Genomic DNA, 17,955 nt, shown 5'->3' on the forward strand with positions numbered 1-17,955 from the left:
TTGCTTTTAAACTCTGCACCATATGCTGCAAATTACAGTGAAAATCTATAGTACTGACAAAGGGCATTCAGAGTGTGCTCCACAGCTGCTTCTAAAACTCTCGAAAATTCCCATCTCCTTTCCTGATACCTCTTGTCTCAAAGTCATACAGTACAGCACCTCAAAATCTGCAGCGACCATCAAATACCCATTTAGACTAATTCTGCACCAATTCATTTTGCCATATAGAACCATAGAAACTACAGCACAGAAACAGGCCTTTTGGCCCTTCTTGGCTGTACCGAACCATTTTCTGCCTAGTCCCACTGACCTGCACGTGGACCATATCCCTCCATACACCTCCCATCCATGTATCTGTCCAATTTATTCTTAAATGTTAAAAAAGAACCTGCATTTACCACTTCATCTGGCAGCTCATTCCATACTCCCACCACTCTCTGTGTGAAGAAGCCCCCCCTAATGTCCCCTTTAAACTTTTCCCCCCTCACCCTTAACCCATGTCCTCTGGTTTTTCTCTCCCCTTGCCTCAGTGGAAAACACCTACTTGCATTCACTCTATCTATACCCATCATAATTTTATATACCTCTGTCAAATCTCCCCTCATTCTTCTACGCTCCAGGGAATAAAGTCCTAACCTATTCAACCTTTCTCTGTAACTGAGTTTCTCAAGTCCTGGCAACATCCTTGTAAACCTTCTCTGCACTCTTTCAACCTTATTTATATCCTTCCTGTAATTTGGTGACCAAAACTGAACACAATACTCCAGATTCGGCCTCACCAATGCCTTATACAACCTCATAACATTCCAGCTCTTATACTCAATACTTTGATTAATAAAGGCCAATGTACCAAAAGCTCTCTTTATGACCCTATGTACCAGTGACGCCACTTTTAGGGAATTTTGTATCTGTATTCCCAGATCCCTCTGTTCTACTGCACTCCTCAGTGCCTTACCATTAACCCTGTATGTTCTACCTTGGTTTATCTTTCCAACTTGCAATACCTCACACTTGTCTGTATTAAACTCCATCTGCCATTTTTCAGCCCATTTTTCTAGCTGGTCCAAGTCCCTCTGCAGGCTCTGAAAACCTTCCTCACTGTCTACTACACCTCCAATCTTTGTATCATCAGCAAATTTGCTGATCCAATTTACCACATTATCATCCAGATCATTGATATAGATGACAAATAACAATGGACCCAGCACTGATCCCTGTGGCACACCACTAGTCACAGGCCTCCACTCGGAGAAGCAATTCTCTACTACCACTCTTTGGCTTCTTCCATTGAGCCAATGTCTAATCCAATTTACCACCTCTCCATGTATACCTAGCGACTGAATTTTCCTAACTAACCTCCCATGCGGGACCTTGTCAAAGGCCTTACTGAAATCTATGTAGACAATATCCACTGCCTTCCCTTCATCCACTTTCCTGGTAACCTCCTCGAAAAACTCCAATAGATTGGTCAAACATGACCTACCACGCACAAAGCCATGTTGACTCTCCCTAATAAGTCCCAGTCTATCCAAATGCTTGTAGATTCTGTCTCTTAGTACTCCCTCCAATATCTTACCTACTACCGACATTAAACTTAGCGGCCTATAATTTCCCGGATTACTTTTCGATCCTTTTTTAAACAACGGAACAACATGAGCCACTCTCCAATCCTCCGGCATCTCACCCGTAGACAGCGACATTTTAAATATTACTGCCAGGGCCCCCGCAATTTCAACACTAGTCTCCTTCAAGGGCCGAGGGAACACCCTGTCAGGTCCCGGAGATTTATCCACTTTAATTTTCCTCAAGGCAGCAAGCACCTCCTCCTTTTCAATCTGTACAGTTTCCATGATCTCACTACTTGATTCCCTTAATTCCATAGACTTCATGCCAGTTTCCTTAGTAAATACAGACGCAAAAAACCTATTTAAAATCTGCTCCATTTAGGTTTTCCTAAATGTCATAGAAAGAGGTCAGTTTGACCAATCAAATCAATGTCAGCTCACACAGCAATCAGATTCCCACTAAAGTGTTCCAGCCTCAGTCACTCACCTACAGACGATGGGAAATTCACACTGACAATCGAACTAACAGCCCACGCATTGTGTGGATAATGAGAGTAATTGAGAAAGACTCAGGCAGTCACAGGGAAATGCACACACCCCACACAGACGACACTCATTTTATTCTTTCACATTCCCATCAATTTCATGTACTGGGGGAAAATACAGCAGCAAGAATCTTAAACACATGAGATTCTGCAGATGCTACAAATGCCAACACACAGAATGGTGGAGGAACTCAACCGGTCAGGCAGCATCTATGGAGGTGAATAAATAGTCGACATTTTGGCTGAGACAGAAAAATAGTAGCCAATTGTCTTACTATCCCTGAAGTTACCTTTTCTAGTATTTCTCCAATTCCCTTTTCAAATACATTTTATCTATATTGGAATCTGTGCTGCAAAGGTTTCGTGTCAGATCAACCAGCTTATTCGATTTCTGCTGAAGGATAGATCCAAACTGGCAATTCATTCAAAGCACCAATAATATTGTGGGTAATATTTTAACACCGAGTTAGGGGCAGATGATTTAATGCATTCAAGTTAAATCTGAGCATGGCCTAAACAACTTTCTTTCAGTTTGACAAACCTATCACAGGACAGTGATTAGAAATAGGAGCCACGGCTAAATTATTTTTTTCCTCTTGCTTGTTTTCTCCTCTGCTAGAGGGCATCAATGTTGTCAGGAGCAGTCTCAATATCACTGTAGTCGATAATTAATAACAAAAATACTGGAAACAGTCAGCTAGTCAGGCAGCATTCGAGGAAAGTGAAAAAGTGAAAGACTGTACAGATGAAAGGTCTCCAATCTGAAATCTTCACTCCTTTTCCTTTTCCACAGATACTATACAGCCTGTTGAGTTCGTTCAGTACTATTCGTCTTCATTTCAACTTTCCAATTTCTGTAGTGTTTTGATTTTCATCAATATACACTGAACATGTTGCTCTCCTCGTTCGTTATTACTGCGGATGTACAGCTTCATTCATTATTCAGGTAGGAGTCTCAAACAGAAAACAAAATTAGCACATGGACACGCAGTTAGAAACCTTGTGTCAGCGTGGACAGATCTGAGCTACTTTCAGATCACATGCTCCTCCAAACTTTTGAAACAGGGGTGAAAGCTCCAGATCAGATACCTGCACGTGAACCTAATAAATCAGTCATGTTGCCAAGAGCAAGCAAAAGATAAAGCATAAAGGGAAAGACAACATCAAAAGTGTCCTGTTTCCAGGGACACCTTGAAAACCAATTTTCAGGAATAACAATCTATATATTTCTCCTTGCTGTAAATAGGTGAGAGCATTTGATTTTTATTTCTCTCTTACCTGTTCACGTTCTGCAGTTTTTCGGAGTTTATAAATAAACTCTCCTATTGCCACAAACACGGACAACACCAGCCCGGCTGCCAACACAATGAAGATGCCCCCGATGTTTTGGATCCCAAGAGCGCTGGCCTCCTTGCTCTCTTCCTCAGGACAGCCGTTGCCGCGCCACCATTTCTCTTTGATCATGTGCAGCTTGCCATCCTCCTGAAGCTGTAGGACTGCAATGGTTATCTTTTCTTTATATGGAGAGCCTGCAGCGTGAGGGAAGAGGAAGTACGTAGATCATGACACGTTAAAGAACAATACAGTTAATGCAAACTTCTGTCCATTCATATCTTAGCATTCATTTCGAGAGTACTTGAATATAAATGAGGTGTTATAGGACATTGGTCAGATCACATTTGGAGTACTATGAGCAGCATTGAGCCCCTTATCTGAGAAAGGATGTACTGGCATTGGAGAGGGTCCAGAGGAGGTTCACAAAAATGATCCAGGGAATGAAAAGGCTAACACATGGTAACTCTGGGCCTGTAGTCACCGAGTTTAGAAAATTGAGGAAGGATCTCATTGAAACCTATCAAATACTGAAAGGCCGACTGTTGATAGAGTGGATGTGGAGAGTTATTTTCCAATAATGGGGAGGCCCAGCTCAGAATACAAGAACACCTCTTTAGAACAGAGATGAGGAGGAATTTCTTTAGCCAGAAGGTGGAGAACCTGTGGAATCCATTGCCACATATGGCTGTGGAGGACAAACCATTGGGTATATTTAAAGTAGAGGTGGATCAAACATTACAGGGAGAAGGAGAATGAGGTTGAGAGAGATAAAAATCCAGCCATGTCTGAATGGTAGAGCAGGCTCTATGGGCCAAATGGCCTAATTATTCTCCGCTGTCTAATGGTCTTATGGATTTAATGGTCAATTAAAAGAATATAAATGTAGTCTAGTTATTCTGGGTAAACTGGAGCCACTTCAAAGTGGCAATGTTGGCGTGTACGAGCTCTGTATCATGGTCAGTTATGTACATTAAATATTAAGGGTCATAATAATTCAGTGGGACATTTGGTTGATAGCCAGGACTGAAGTGAAGTGATAGCAAGCAAAGTTTGCAGACTGCCGACATCTAGTCACTCTCAGTTAAGTTGGCTTTGCACTAGCTGTCATTATGCTAACAACCAGCGTAAAGCCACGGCAGTGAAAGATATTTTCATGGCATTTTCCCAAATTCAATTTGGACGTTCAATTTAAACTAGCAGCAGAAAACCCGAATACAGATATATAATGATTCATAACAATCTGCTTGGCAAACCTGTTAAATTGTTCTAAATTGAATTGTATCTGTCATGAAACATTATCTACTTAAATTTTAATTAGAAATACTTGCAATAAATAAATCAAAGGATAAAATGAACTTTTTAACCAGCTGGTAACAGAGTCCACTCCAGTCTGCATTAAAAGCTACTGTGATAACTTTTTTTTTAAGAACTGATTTTCTCATACCTAGGGGAGTTCCGATACCGTAGCCTTTCGAGTCAATGTGACCTCCTATCTGGGTCAGATTGCAGTTCCTCTGGGTGATGTATTCAATGGTAGTAGATTCCATTAGAAAGGCATAATTGGCAGCAAGAACTCGCTGGATTCCTTCTTCATTGGACTTAACGAGGGCCGTTTGCTGTCTGCTGCTCATGAAAGCCCACATCTTTTCAAAAGTGGAAATCTTTGATTTCTGTTACAAAATGAGTAAAGGATTTTGTTAACATTTTGTGCGAAACTATTTAATCCTTTACTGATGTCATTATGTGGGACATAATGACGTAGGTTCTGGCCTAGATGCTTTGGACCTCAAAGTATTTCTATTTTTCCATTTAGTGCTACATATTTTATCACATGCCATGAAGGAATCAAATTTAACTCTTTCCATACACACTACACAAATTAAGCAATTGATGCCACAGAATTTAGTATGAGAATATACTTTATACTTTATTGTCGCCAAACATTTGATACTAGAGCGTACAATCATCACATTTGATTCTGCTCTTCGTGCTCCCTGGAGTACAAATTGATAGTAAATATTAAAAATTCAAATGATAAATCATAAATAGATAATAGAAAAGGGAAAGTAAAGTAGTGCAAAAAAGCCGACAGACAGGTCTGGATATTTGGAGGGTACGGCCCAGATCTGGGTCAGGATCCGTTCAGCAATCTTATCACAGTTGGAAAGAAGCTGTTCCCAAATCTTTGCTCCATTTACAGCAGGTAGCTCCTATTAATGCTCAGGGACAGGAAGTCATTCAGGTCTTAAGTCACCATTACTAAACTACAGAAATATGTCTTCCTTTTTCAGTTTTCTAACGTTTTTTCATAAATTCTTTTGTTACTTTCTTGTACTTTATGTTTTATTTTCCCCTGCTTCTCTTACTGGTATGTCTCGAGCATCAATGCACGGAACACCAGAAACAGAGGAGCACAGCGATCTCCGAGACTTGTGTTACTCCAGGGTGATTGTTGAGAAGGAGAAGTTTAAAGAAATAAGTTAGAACTTGTTAAAACTAGGACAATGCTGGATGCCAGTGTTGAAGTTTTGGATGTATGGGACAGTACAAGCTGAAGTACAGGAAGCAGAGTTTTGGATAAGCAATGTAGAAGCCATGTGTTCGTGTTGACCATTTATTATGTGCATTACGGTAACTAGAGGTGTGGGCACGTGGCCAAGTGGTTAAGGCATTGGACTAATGACCTGAAGGTCGTGAGTTCGAGCCCCAGCTGAGGGAACGTGTTGTGTCCTTGAGCAAGGCACTTAAGCACACATTGCTCTGCGACGACACTGGTGTGTATGGGTCCTAATGCCCTTCCCTTGGACAACATCGGTGTCGTGGAGAGGGGAGACTTGCAGCACGGGCAACTGCTGGTCTTCCATACAACCTTGCCCAGGCCTGCGCCCTGGAGAGTGAAGACCATCCAGGCGCAGATCCATAGTCTCGCAAGACTAACAGATGCCTTTACGGTAACTAGTCACATTAGTGGGGGCGTGGTAAAAGTGAAAGGAATAAGTTATGTCTTCTTGCCTATTCTTGTAGTTTGGTACCAGCGGAGGTCATATCTTCGCTGACCACTTAATATCACTTAATATTGGATCAAGATTGTATGTTTGCTAATTACCAATAAAGGATTTAAACCTTTGGAACAGTCACTTCATTGGAGCTGAGGGTGCGTCATGCAAATGTAACAACTCCATCTGGGGTCACAGGCTGGCGACAATTTTTTTTTTGATTCTGGATCAATTTTTTTGGTCGCTATAAGTACCTTTATACAAAAGGAAGCTCGGATGCATTGGACTCTTTCTACCCTTCTCACACCTCGAAAACCAACCTATTCAAAGACCCCCTCCCATCGCAGACCTTCGCTCCTCTGCTTACTCCCTTTCATCAGGCAGAAGACACAAAAGCTTGAAAGCACACACCACCACTTTCAAGGACAGCTTCTATCCCACTGTTATCAAACTCTTAAATGGACTTTTTGTACATTAAGAATGAACTGTTGACTTCACAACCTGCTTGGTCAAGGCTCGTACACCTTATTGTCTACCTGCATTGCACTTTCTCATTAACTCTAAGCATAAATCTATATCCTGAATTCTGTTATTGCTTTTTCGTTGTACGATTTCAAAGTATTTAGGTTTTGAAATGATCTGTATAGGTAGCTTGAAAAACTAAAGTTTCCCACTGTATCTCGTAACATGCGGCAGAAGCAACCCAATACCGATACCAAGAACAGTTTGAGTGGCATTAAAATAAAGCTCTTGGGACAGATGAAAATTCAGCAGCAGATGCGCTGAGGGAGAGCCACAGTCTTATATGGAGGTGGAAGCAGGTCATCTTTTTGACAGAAAAGAGATGAAATTTGAAAGCTTCTATCAGGGTCAAATGCAGCACCAAGAGTGTAAATGGTCTGCCTCCGCTTCACAGAACTTCGATAAATTACCATACTGAAAGGGAAAATTCTGTCAATCATATCACACATATAAAATGCATTGCTGGTTACTCAATCAGTGAGACTGGAAAATAAAACTCTTTATGTACTTGTAGGCATTGCTTTCTCGGTCACACTGATAATGAGGCCGTGTTGTACATATGAACTGCATTAGGTACAGTGCAGGAGGGCATGCACTTGATTTCTACCCTGAACTGGCAAATGCAGTAACTCACAACACTCGTCTGCCGGTGAGTATACATCCCTCCCAGGCCAGCAAGCATATAGACTTACTGAACACTTTTATGAAAACAAATCATAGATATTTACTGCAAAATTCCTGTTAAGAAATATAGAACTTATTTCCAAATCTTCTTTGAAAACTGTGATATGCATCAGTCCTTAAGTATGGTGTTTACAGAATCACATTTGGAAAGATTGATTACATGCCGACCAATTATTCATCCAGCATTGGGAGGCAACAGTCGCACCCTAAATTCAAATCCATGTAATTAAAATTAGATTATTTAAAAATATATATTGCTGTTAAGAGAAATGTCTTACAAAAAAAAACTTCATTGCGAAGAACACATACATAAAGCTGAAGGAACTCAATAGAGCAAAGAGCGTATATAGATGGATGTACACTGTCAACATTTTGAATGGAAACCCTTCAATAGGATTTAGTGTTTCAAATTTTAGCCCACAGTGACAGAGCCTTTTGGCTCAGTGAGCCTACAGCACCCAATTAGACACATGATTAATTAACCTTCTCGTCTGTATGGCTTTAGAACGTGGGAGCACCCGTAAGAAACTCACATGGTCATGGACAGAAGGTACTGTACATACTCCTTACATTCAGCAGAGCAATTGAACCCAGGTTGCTGGTGAGGTAACAGTGTTATGCTAACCGCTACCCTATAGAGCCACCCCACTACACTGCCATGCCACTCATAGTCTGGAAAGGAAGAAGACAGAAGCCAGAATAAAAAAGTAAGCAGGAAAGAGGGAGCATGTTGGCAGGAAATATCTGAACCAAGTGAGGGAGAAGACAGGAGGGTGGGGGGGAGGGGAAAAAAGGAAATGAAGTGAGAAGCTGGGAGATGATAGGTGGAAGAGGCAAATGGCTGGAGAAGAAGGAATCCAATAGGGGAGGACAGATGACAATGGGTGGGGAAATCAGAGTGAGGAAAGTGAAGATAATGGACAGTGGGGGAGGGGAAAGAGAAGGGGTAAAGGGACCATGGGATGAGCTATAATAAGGATGGGAGGGGGAAGAGAACAGAATGGTCTGGCTTCAAAATGGCGATAGAGGAGGCCATGAACAGATATGTCAGTGTGGGAATGGAAAGTGGAATTAAAACGGCTGGACACCAGGAGATCCTGGCTCTTGCAGTGAACACAGTGAAGATGCTTAGTGAAACAAATCCCCCATTCTGTGTCAGGTCCCACTGATGTAGAGGCGGCCTCACCCGGTGCTCAGAGTGCAATGGGTTCACGTTTGAGGACCCTAACTGGTGGTGAGAAAGGAGGTGTGGGGGCAGGTTTAACAGTTAGCAGAAACAAAAGCCTGGAGGGGCAACAGTGGGGGAAGGATGAGTGGACAAGGGAACTGCAGAAAGAGGAATCCCTGCAGAACGTGGTGAGGGGAAGAGAGAGGAAGTTGTGCTTAGTGCTGGGATCTCACGGAAGATAGCGTAAGTTGCAGTGAATAATGTGTTGGATGCAGAAACTTGTGAGATGGTAACTGTATCTATCCTTCTTATGTCATGGGGGGGTTGTGGGATTGGGTGAGGGCAGACATTCAAGGAAATAGAAGAGATACGGGTGATGACTGAGGACAGGAAAGCTCATTTTCCAAAAAAGAAAGAGAACATCTCAAAAGCCTCATCATTAGAACTGATGCAGTGGGTATGAAGAATGGAAGAGAAGGGAAAAGCACCCTTGCAAGTGACAAGTGGGAAGAGGTGTAGTCAAGTTAACAGAGGGAGTCAGCGGATTTGCAAAAGATGCCAGTTGATAACTATAACTTGTCTCCAGAGATGGAGACAGAGAGATCAAGAAAGGGAAGAGAGATGTTGGAGATTAAGTAATTGAACTTAAGGGTGGGGTGGAAATTGGAAGCAAAGTTTACGAAATTGATGACATTTTCACGTGCAAAAGGAGCAGCAATACAGTCATCAATGTAGGAGAAGAGTTGGGGAGCATTATCGGGGTTGGCTACATGGAACATGAACATATGCTCCACTTCGCCGACAACAAAAGCCAACAGAGCTGGGCCCAGGGCTGCGATTGGTATCTGGAGGAAGTGGGAGGAGCCAAAAGAGAAGTTCTTAAGGATGAGGTCCAGTTCTGCCAGATGGAGGCAGGTGTTGGTGGAGGGGAATTGGCTGAGTCTGTTGTCAAGGAAGAAACGGAGAGCATTGAGGCTTTCCTGAAGGGACATGGAAGTGTGGAGGGACTGGATGTCCACAGCGAAAGGGCAGTCAGGACCAGAGAACCAAAAGTTGTTGAAATGGTGGAGAGCATGTGAAGCTTCACAGATGTTGGTGGGAAGGGACTGAACTAAGGGGGACAAAATGGAGTTGAGATACGAGGACAGGAGTACAGTGAGACAAGAGCAAGTGGAAACAGTAGACCTACTGGGGTAGTTAGGTTTGCAGATTTTGGATAGGAGGTGGAAATGTGCAGTTCGGGGTAGGGAACTATGAGATTGGAGTCTGTAGATGGGAGATTGCCAGAGGTGATGAGGTCAATGATGGTGAGCGAGACAGTAGCTTGATGCTTCTGAGCAGGGTCCTGGTTCAGTAGTTAGAGGAAGTGTCCAAGAGCTGCTGTCTGGTTTCAGCAAGTTAGAGGCCAATCTTCCAGGCGACAACACAGTTTGTCTGTGGGTTTGAAAGTGAGGTTGGGATTAGTGTGGAGAGAGTGGTGAGCAGTGTGATCAGAGGGGATAAGGTTAGAATAGGTGAGAAGAGTGGCAAAGTTGAGTTGGGTAATGTCCCCTCCGGCAGTTAGAGATTAAAAGGTCCAGAGTGGGTAGAAAGACAGAGCAGAACATTCAAGGAGAGAAGAGGGTTGAAGATGGGAGAAGGGATAATTAATGGGTGTTCGGAAATCCTTGCCAAAGAAGTAAGCTCGGAGACAGAGATGATGGAAGAAGAGCTCAATGTCATGGCAGTCACAGAACTCATGGTAAAGCCCTTGCCGAGGAGTGAATATTCTGCCTCAGAGAGGGGAAGGTCGGAGGGGATGGCGAAGATATGGTAGGGGCTAGAGCAGTGTGAGGAAAGGGCAGAGGGCTGGAGAGGTCAGGGAAGATGGGGTGGGAGTAAGGGGAGGTTCAGAGGAGAGAAGGTTTGATGTGGGGCGGAGGAAGCCTGGGCAACCAGAGATGGGTAGGGAGTGGTGCTGGAAGAAGAAGAACAGGAGCACACAGCAGTGACATGAAAAGTCAAGGTGGTTGTGGCTGGGATTGGAACTGGAGGTGGTGGGAACCATGGCCTGGGGAATAAATGCTATAATTATTATGGCTTCTTGAAGAAACTATAGGCACTGAAAAACTGGACATCTATCCCCCAACCTCTCAATTTCTAACCAGTCAACTACCTTTCATTTGCAACAGACTGAATTTATTTTCCAGTTATTTCTCCAACAGTGGCTTATGTCAGAACTTGGAGAAATGTTCTCTTTTTGTCCAACAAAGTATATCTTTTAGTTTCCAGATCAAGCAGATGGATGAAAAAATGAGAGAAATCATTTCAAGGGAAGTGAACATGGTATCTAAATTTGAGGTTTGCAGGTTCCATTGTAAAGTTATTTACTTAACCTTCCTTCCCTTGCAGCACTCTATTCATGTCATTCTGTTGTCCTACAGCCTCACTTCTGTGATTTATTAGGAGGTCGGTAATAGATTTAGAATTAAAATGGTTTGGCTTAGTAATTGGTCCATTTATATCTCAAAGGTGAAATTCCATTTGTCATATTTGGGTCTTGATTTCCAATTGCTGAGATCTGATAAATAAAGACATCACCATTTCAATTCTTCACTCAGATGTAAGCGCAATATCACCTTCACCAATAAGTTTCAAGATTGAATTCTCCAACTTTCAATAACTTCTTTTCTTTGATGATGATAGAACTGGCCATTTTTGCTGCAAGTCAGCCATCTGTGATATTGGTTCAGTATGCTTTCTCTCTTTCTGTCAACAACTTCAACCTGTGACTTGCTATATATCACACAGAAGCTTTCCCTCTCACAGCCTCACTTACAACTGATATCCACTGTAAGCCTGGCCTCACTCTATCACATGTATTCTGTTTATTCTAGCCATCCCGCTCCTCCCTCAAACTTAATGGAAACTTAATATTAATGTTTTTTTCTCTCTCTTTCCCTGGTTTGATGAAGGGTCTTCTGATGCTGCTTGGCCTATACAGCATCTCTAGAATTCTCTGCTTTCAGATTCCCACGACCTGCAGTATATTTTTTGGATGTTCAAGATTCATTGATCACTTTCAGGAAATCTTTATGATATCTTGTTGATAGGAAATTTCCCTGGCTGGTGTTATGTCTCTCAAGCATAAACTAAACCATTTTAATTCAGTTAATTACTTTGTTTCAACAATGGACCACGGACCATCCTAAATAAAGGAAAGGAAATGTATGTCGCATCCGTTGTTTCTCTGGTTAGCGATTTCCCTCCACGCCTCTCTGACGTAGTGGGGAATTGCATACGAGGCAGGTTAAAGCAGTGGTTTGCCATTGCCTTCTGCTGGGAGAGTTTCCAAAGAGATGACCAGCTCGTAACCCAACACGGATGGAAATCGTGCAGGGGAGCTGGCTGGCTGGATTCGAACCTGGGACCTTTTGTCCTGAAGACCGACGCTGATATCACTACGCCACCAGCTGGTTCCTAAATAATATTGGACAATAAAACAACTCATATATATTCATATTGCTTGTCTTTTTGATGAAATAGATAGGGCGATGATGAAAAGCCGTCAGTCTGAAATGCTACCTTTCTCTGTCTGATGCTGCCTCACTGAACGAGTGAAAGCTCTTCTGTCTATTTTTTTTTAGAATTTGAATTCCAAGTAACTGCAGCATTTTGTTCTTCAATGTTTCTGTTTGTTCTCACTTTGAAGGATAGTTGAAAGCACACTTCCATTATCAAATGATAGTTGATAAGCCCAGGCCAAACTTCAATGTGGATTCACAATACAAGCCCAAACACATAAACCAGAATGGCAAGATCAGAATCACAATCAGGTTTAATATGTCATGGGGGCACATGTCATGAAATTCATTAACTTTAAGGCAGCAGCACAATGAAATATATGATAAATAAATATAGAGAAAAATACTGAATTACAGCAAATATATATATATATGAAATAGTTAAGTTCAAGATAAGTAGTGCAAAATAAATCAGAAGTTAAAAAAAGTAGTGTGTAGCGTAGTCATGGGTTCAATGTCCATTTACAAATCGGATGGCAGAGGGGAGGAAGCTGTTCCTGAATCGCTGACTGTGTGCCTTCAGGCTTCTGTACCTCCTTCCCATTGCTAGCAGTAATAAGAGGGCATGTTCTGGGTGGTGGGGTCTTTAATAATGGATACTGCCCTCCTAAGGCACCGCTCCTTGAAGATGTCTTGGATACAATGGAGGCTAGCACCATGATGGAGCTGACTAATTTTACAACTTTCTGCAATGTGGTTCAATCTTGTGCAGTAGACCAGCGCCCTCCCCCCATACCAGACGGTGATGCAGTCAGTTAGAATACTCTCCACAGCACATTTGTAGAAGTTTTCAAGTGTCTTACCCAAATCTCCTCAAACTCCGAATAAAATATAGCAGTTGAAATGCCTTCTTTGTAGCTGCATCAATATGTTGTGTCCAGATTAGCACCTCAGAGAAATTGACGCACAGGAACTTAAAATTGCTCACTTCTGATCCTCTATGAGGATTGGTTTGTGTTCCCTCGTCTTACCCTTTCTGAAGTCCACAATCAGCTCCTTGGTCTTGCTGACATCCAGTGCACATTGCCTGCATTTGATGATGCACCATCCTTTTGGTTCAACCCCTCAAACTGAAGGGTGAAAAATATTTAAGCTGATTTTGCTTTCCATAGTAGCAGATGCCATATAAAAAAAAACTGAATCATGTTCCAGAAATGGTCTGTATACAGTGATTATGGAAGTAGTACCGATACTGAAATGATGAGCAACTGCTGAGAATTTATAATCATCAAATCACAGGGGAATTACAGACATATTGGAGCAGAATAAATTGGTGATAGTATTTTCCACTATGTATATTGCTTATGTCAATCATCATTAACAGATACCAAAAAAATGATTTATCATGTTAATCCAATACCCCCACAGGAAACATTTAATTTTAAAGAGTATTTTAAAAAAACATAGATGATGAATCTGCTCCAGACGCTTATATGAATTTTACTGCTCAGTGGCTATGTTGGAAAAGACTATATAAGACCATAAAGGCATAAAATATTGGAGCAGAATTAGTCTATTTGGTCCATCGAGTCTGCTTCACCATTTCATTGTGGTTGATCCAATTTTCCTCAGAGCCCCAGTCTCCTGCTTTTCACCCTGTATTGCTTTATGGCCTCATCAATCACGGATCTATCAACCTCTGCCTTTAATATACATCAAGATTTGGCCTCCACAACTACCTGTGGCAAAGAATGCCACAGATTCACCACTCTCTGGCTAAAGAAATTCCTCATCTCTGTTCTAAAATGTTGCCCCTCTATTCTGAAGCCGTATCCTCTGTTAAGGCTTTTCACCATTTGATAGGTTTCCATGAGGTCACCGCTCATTCTTCTGAATTCCAGTGAATACAGCCCCGGAGCTATCAAACACTCTTCATATGACAAGCCATTCAATCCTAGAATCATTTTTTTGAACCACCTTTGAACCCTCTCCAATTTCAGCTCATTCCTTCTAAGATAAGGGGCCCAAACCTGTTCACAATATTCCAACTGAGGCCTCACCAGTACTTCATAAAATTTCAGCATTACATGTTTGCTTTTATATTGTAGTCCTCTTGAAATGGATGCGAACATTTAATTTACCTTCCAGCTTTGCAACAAAGCCATCAATTCCATCATCCAAATCATTGACATATAACGTAAAAAGAATCAGCCCCAACACAGACCCCTCTGAAACACCACTAGGAACTGGTAGCCAGCCATAAAAGGCACCCTTTATTCAACTTCTTTGCTTCCTGCCAACCAACCACTGCTTTATTCATGCTGGAATCTTTCCTGTAACACTATGGGCTTGAAGCTTGTTAAGCAACCTCACGTGTGGCACCTTGTGAAACGCCTTCTGAAAATCCAAGTACAGAACATCAACCAATTCTCCTTTGTCTAACCTGCTTCTTACTTCTTCAAAGAATTCCAACAGATTTCTCCAGCAAGATTTTCCCTTGCGGAAACCATGCTGACTACAGCCTATTTTATCATGTGCTTCCAAGCATGCTGAGACCTCATCCTTAATAATTGACTCCAACTTCTTCTCAACCACTAAGGCCAGACTAACTGGCCTATAGTTTCCTTTCTTCTGCCTCTCTCCCTTCTTCAAGAGTGGAGTGAGATTTGCAATTTTCCAGACTTCCAGAACCACTCCAGAATCTAGTGATTCTTTAAAGATCATTACTAATACCTCCACGATCTCTTTAGATCTTTCAGATCTCGATGGTGTACATTGTTGTGTCTGTGGAACTACAAATCAATTAAATAAAAGCACGCGTGCAGGAGATTGCTTTAATTGGTGTATTCATTTTGGGGGGGCAGAGGGAGAGGGAAAGAGAGAGAGAGAGGAAAGAGAGAGGTAGAGAGGTGGGGTTGGAAGGGGTGTAAGGGGGGATAGAGAAAGAGAGACAGGGAAGGAGAGGGAGAGGGAGAGAAATACACATGCATGGACACTGGAGAACAATACACGTGTAGACAACAGTCTAAATGTAGTGCTGGGGAGCTATTGCTCTAAAACAAATAGATCAATATGTTATACTTCCTCCCTCTTTAGATTAATGTAACATAAACCTGTGTATGTACAAAACATTCAATTCTGATCAAAAAGGTGAAACAGCACCTTTATTTCCTGCGGAGCATCAAGAAAGCTTACCTCTGTCCCAGGATACTGATGGACTTTTACCGCTGTACCATTGAGAGCATACTCACCAACTGCATCTCAGTGTGGTATGGCAATTGTCCCGTATTGGACTGCAAAGCACTCCAGTGTGTGGTGAAAACTGCCCAGCAGATTATCGGCACCCAATTGCCCACCATTGAGAACATCTACCATAAACGCTGCCTGGGCAGGGAGAAAAGCATTATCAACGATGCATTTCACCCTAACCATGGACTTTTTACTCTCCTCCCATCCGGCAGGCGCTACAGGAGCCTCCGCTCCCGCACCAGCAGGCATAGGAGGAGCTTCTTTCCTGAGGCTGTAACCCGCCTGAACCTCACATCACAGCGCTAAGCAGCATTGCATCCATATTGTACTGTCTCAGTACTTTTATATTTGTGTGCTGTAGCACTTACTTTTTCTTCACAGTTATTTTGTAAATAACACTATTCTTTGCACTTCTGGTTAGATGCTAACTGCATTTCATTGGCTTTGTATCCGTAGTCGGCACAATGACAATAAAGCTGAATCTAATCTAATCTAATCTAATACTACCCTTTTACAAAAACATATTCAAATAAACATGCTTTCACAACAACAGTTCAAAACTAACTGAATACTAAAGATTCAGCCCTTTGGATGGCACTCTGTTTCTTTCAGGATAGTGCCTCTGACTTGTGGAGGTCAGGTCTGGCAGTGCTGGATCTTGGATGCAGGTGTCACGTTGCTGTCAGTAACATGATCATCACTGAGTGATAAGTCCAGTGACTGTAATGTGTTCATCTTGTTGAATGCATTCGACACAGGTATGTTCTTTGGTTGAGCATCCAGTATCTGGTCCACATGACATCTCCATGTATGATCTCCAAAATCCACTGTGTAAATCAGTAGTCCAGTTCTTGTCGATATCCTACCAGGTGTCCGCTTGTCTTCACAGTAACCATGCGTTACGACTTCCTGTCCGATCTCGAAGACCCTTGCTGATTCACTTGCCAACTGGTCGAACTGTTTATTCTGCACTTCCCTGCCTAAACCTGGTTTCAGGAGGTCTATGCAAGATCTCAGATTCCTGCTCATGAACAGCATTGCAGGTGTTTGATTTGTCATCGTCATCACATGAACAGAGTTCTGATACACAAAAAGAGATTGTCCACCTCATGCTGAAGAGAAATGTCCTCTTTGTCCATAGCTTTAATGGACTTCTTGAAGGTTTGGATAAACCTTTCAGCTAACCCATTCATTGCTGTGTAGTGAGAAGCTGACTTGAAATATCTGATGCCATTTTTCTTCTTAAATAGTCTGAACTCTTCTGATGTGTATAGTGGTCCATTGTCACTCACAATTTGTTCAGTTAAGCCATTTCGGGCCAAGATAGTCCTCAGAATGGAAACAGTCTTTTTTGAGGTGGTTGACTTCATTGTCTGATCTCTGGGCTACTTCAAATTAACATCCACAGCAATCAAAAACATGGAGTCCACAAATGGCCCAGCAAAGTCAATATGAAAACAGTGAAGATAGCTACTCTCATGGGTGTAACAGTGCCTGTGGAGGTGCTGAATGTTTTGGCATCCCAAACAGCTTTTGGCCAAGATCCACATATCAGCCTTCTTTGACATTCCAGAGTCTCACTGAGAACTCTGGAAACATAGGGTTACCATGAGCTGGCCATCCTTGCATGCTGATGTCTTAGACATTCGACAATGCCGGGTCATTCCTTCTTTCTCTTTGTAATTCAGAATTTGTCACCAGAAACTGGTCCCCCAATGCTGTATGGAACACTTCTGCTGGGTCTCAGTATGAAAACTTTTCTTCCTCAGTTGACAACAGTGGAGGCAGTGACAAGCTGCCACTGTTGCTTTGTTGTTTGGTACCCTTGAACTCTATTTCTTAAGAGTGGGCTCCGAGGAACAGTGCCCAATGTTGTAACCAGGTAGCAGACATCACTGGAGATCCCTTTCTGGGATTGAGAATGGACACAAGGGGCTGGTGGTCTGTCACTAGAGTAAACTTTTGTCCAGAGAGGTAGTGGTGGGACTTCTTTATTCCCCATACCAGACTAAGGGCCTCTCGGTCGATCCGTGTGTAGTTGCGTTCTGCGCTCATCAGTGATCTTGAAGCAAATGCAATCAGGCGTTCAGATCCATCTTTCACAACAAATGACAAAATGGCTCCAATGCCATAAGGGGACGTATCACACACCAGTCTGATGGGCAGGGATGGGTAATGCATGGCCTGGATTAATTGTGGAAGCAGATTCAATAATAATTTAACACACTTCCTTGTTACCTTTGGCTGTTCCACCTTCTCCTTCCTTTAAATAGCATTGACATGATGCTCATGTCTGCCGTTCACGTCTGCTTTCTTGTGAATGGACCACAATGTAAGAACCTTGCGTATGGTGAGTCAGTCTCACAGGGGAAGGGCACGTTGGACTTT

At 42.3% G+C, this 17,955-nt stretch overlaps 1 protein-coding gene across 2 annotated transcripts in view; it reads right to left on the reverse strand.

Moving 5' to 3' along the window:
- Nucleotides 1–17,955, reverse strand: part of LOC134338239 (glutamate receptor ionotropic, kainate 3-like) — a 563,480-nt gene that overhangs the window by 16,797 nt on the left and 528,728 nt on the right. For both annotated transcript variants that reach the window (XM_063033942.1, XM_063033943.1), the window contains 2 exons: nucleotides 4,890–5,115; nucleotides 3,389–3,639 (listed from right to left, as the gene is read on the reverse strand). In XM_063033942.1, coding sequence (XP_062890012.1) covers nucleotides 3,389–3,639; nucleotides 4,890–5,115 — 477 coding nt within the window. The remainder of the gene's footprint in view (nucleotides 1–3,388; nucleotides 3,640–4,889; nucleotides 5,116–17,955) is intronic.

The sequence above is a fragment of the Mobula hypostoma genome, chromosome 26 (genome assembly GCF_963921235.1).
Source record: "Mobula hypostoma chromosome 26, sMobHyp1.1, whole genome shotgun sequence".
In the NCBI taxonomy this organism is placed as follows: domain Eukaryota; kingdom Metazoa; phylum Chordata; class Chondrichthyes; order Myliobatiformes; family Myliobatidae; genus Mobula; species Mobula hypostoma.